At 31.2% G+C, this 3,102-nt stretch overlaps 1 protein-coding gene across 1 annotated transcript; it reads left to right on the top strand.

Moving 5' to 3' along the window:
* Positions 1–2,221: 2,221 nt before the first annotated feature.
* Positions 2,222–2,743, top strand: LOC140860694 (dirigent protein 22-like). The gene has a single exon (XM_073263701.1). The coding sequence runs from the start codon at positions 2,222–2,224 to the stop codon at positions 2,741–2,743; it is 522 nt and encodes a 173-aa protein (XP_073119802.1).
* Positions 2,744–3,102: the final 359 nt, after the last annotated feature.

Below are 3,102 nucleotides of genomic sequence, written 5' to 3'. Positions count from 1 at the left end.
AAAGGGGAGGGAAGACTCGAACTCGAATCTGTCAATTGATGGATATGTGAGACCAATTGGGCTACAAGCCCGATCTCTTGGCTAAACTTTCTCAAGTATACGTACGAAATAAATTATTAATGGATGAAATTATTATTATTAAAATTTCAATGGGCTAACTTGGGCTATTATTCAACATTTAATCAATATATATTGGACATCAATCAATATATTATATATATAAAGTTGTTGGGCCAATTTGTAACTATAAAAATAATTAGTGGGCTGGCTATGGAGGAACAAGGAAAGCCCGGGTTAGCTCATGTGAGTCCAATTCTCGAATAAGTACTAGTGAAATAATTAGGGACAGATTGTTAGGAATCAATAAATGTTGGTGCGTGTCGGATTCTTTACTCCAACGTCCAACCCAGTGCTATTTTTAGTGTTAGGCTGGTACAAAGCTATGTTGTTGCAGTAAATATGATAATAAACAAATAGAATAAAAAACAAAAAATTTAAAAATTAAAATCCTTAAGATAGCAATATGTTAAAGATTTTAATTTTAATTTTTTTATTCTATTTGTTTATTGTCATAGATTTTAATCTTAAGTATTTAAATAAATAAAATTAAACATTTTAAAATTTTAAAATAATTCTTAAAATAGATTTAATTAAAATTTTAATTCATTAATATTTCTAATGAATATATATAGAAATTTTTTTGACGTGAATATATATAGAAATTATTTTAGATATTATTGATATTTTAATTATTGTGTTTAAAAATATTTTGTGAAATAAATTAGTTGTTGTGAATAAAATAATAGAGAATATTTCGAGCATATTCGTTTTAGTGTAGAGTATAGATTTAATGAGTTAGATATGAGTTTTAATTTGTATTTTGTGTAGGAATTATACTATCTTGAAGTTAGTATTACACCATATATAAGTTTAATTTTATTGTTATCAAGCATTATAATTTTTGATAAAAAGATAAGCTTTTGATCTATTATGTTAACACAAAATTTCCCGTTAGATGATCACGAGCCAATTTGTGGGATGATCAGTCTCCTATTTGGGTCACTCATAAAAAAATATTAATTTTTATGTCAAAAGTATTATGAGTTAGACCTATCTAACAGATCTAACAAATAGAGATTCGTCAGACCGTCTAATAATAAACCTACTCGTATGTTGAAATGTGAATACCTTTAAACCGACGAGTACTACAAGTAACACTATCCATGTCGGTCTCAAGACTCTAAACTAGGGCTGTGATACCGAACCAAAATATCGAATTTTCGGGATATCGTACCGAAATTTTTTCGATATATAGACATTTTTTTGGTATATCGAATTTTTTTTCGCTATCTATACGGTATCAATATAGATTTTTTCCATACTAAAATTTTAAAATTTCGATATCGATATCGGTATAAATTTTTGTCATACCAATATTTTGGATGGGGTATACCGAAAACCCACCCCTACTCTAAACCGTTGAAATTTTCGAATATATCCAATTAAAGACCGCCTAATCTACACTATGCCAAAGCTATCTCCTTAAATTAATTAATGTCCTTTTTTAGACGGCAAACGACACAGAAAACTGCAAAAATACACTAATTCCGACAATGCAATATAAAATCCTTTTGTATGAGTTATCATCAAAGTGACAAGCTCGGGTAGATTCTTATAATTCGTATTTTTTTTATTCCGACTTTTAGTTAAACAAGATATTTTAAAGTATGGTTAAAATGATCCATGATCTCTTATATAGGTTGAAAGGATTCAACACTCCTGACCTGGTTTGGAAAAAAAAAAAAAACTAAAACTTCCAAAATCAAAAGATATAAGACTAAAGACTAAAATTTGGCAGCACAACACAGACAACAAAAATTGAAGAAGCAAACATATGGAACCATGCAATTTCCCTGTAATTCAATCTTTCCTAGCAAATGGCGGGATTGAACTATCAAACCCCTTTAAAAGTGAGATAAAAAAAATTGAATTTTATACAATTTTTTTTTCCACATTCAAATTAATTTCAATAGATTTTGTTATCTTTCCAAGTCAACCCACTGGCTAGCTATATATCCTTCATGCATCCAGCCTATATATATCCTCAACATTTCATACCATTTACACAACTCATTTGATCTTGAATATATATATTATAAGAATGATGAAAAAATTTAAGCTTAGTAAAGTTTTTATAATCCTCTTCACATATTTTCATGTGATGGGGGTTCTTAGCCAAAGCCCCTTGTTACCAGTCGATATATGGTTTAGAAGACTAAATACACTTGCTCTGCCAAAAACTCTCATTCTTCGGTTTTATGCCCAAGATATTGTAACTGGTCCCGGGCAGACGTCGTATGAGATAGCTAGATCTAATATCACCGCAATGTCGCCAACGTCTTTCGGCCAACTATACATGGTCGATAACCAGTTAAATACTGGACCCGATCCTAATTCCCCGCGTGTTGGGCGCAGGCAAGGGTTGGCTGGATTTTCGGACCTTAACGAACCTGCCTTGTATTTGAGCTTTATCTTTGTCTTCCAAGGAGGATTGTATAATGGGAGTACTATCTCCGTGGTGGGAAGGAGCCGTATAGCGGACAATGAGCGTGAATTATCCATTGTCGGAGGCACCGGAGTTTTCCGGTTGGCGCGAGGCATTGTTATATATAGCACGTATTCGAGGAATAGCACAACCGGCAACAGTGTCTTCAAGTATACATTATACTTCACGTATTATTGAGCAGGGGCAGTATTATCATCATTGTTGCTTGGTATAAGATATATAACATGCATGCATTGCATAATATATAAATAATGAAGATTTTAATATTATATTGTTCCTAATGATTTTCTAATAATCTTGTGCATGTTCATGAATGCTTGTAATTTAGTGAATGAAACGAAAAAATATCGCATTTTCATTTAGAAAAATAAAAGTTGAAAAAATCTTCATATGTTAATGTTACGTCCTTTATCGTATGCGATATGACGAAGCATAGTCATGCATGCATGATAAAAGAAATTAGTTACATCTTTCTGGTTTTGTTACAATTTTCAATTTATACAATATCGTGGGAGGGGTCAGTCTAAATGGCAAAA

This window comes from Henckelia pumila, chromosome 4 (assembly GCF_033568475.1).
Source record: "Henckelia pumila isolate YLH828 chromosome 4, ASM3356847v2, whole genome shotgun sequence".
Classification (NCBI taxonomy): Eukaryota; Viridiplantae; Streptophyta; class Magnoliopsida; order Lamiales; family Gesneriaceae; genus Henckelia; species Henckelia pumila.
This window is presented reverse-complemented; position numbering and strand designations above follow the sequence as displayed.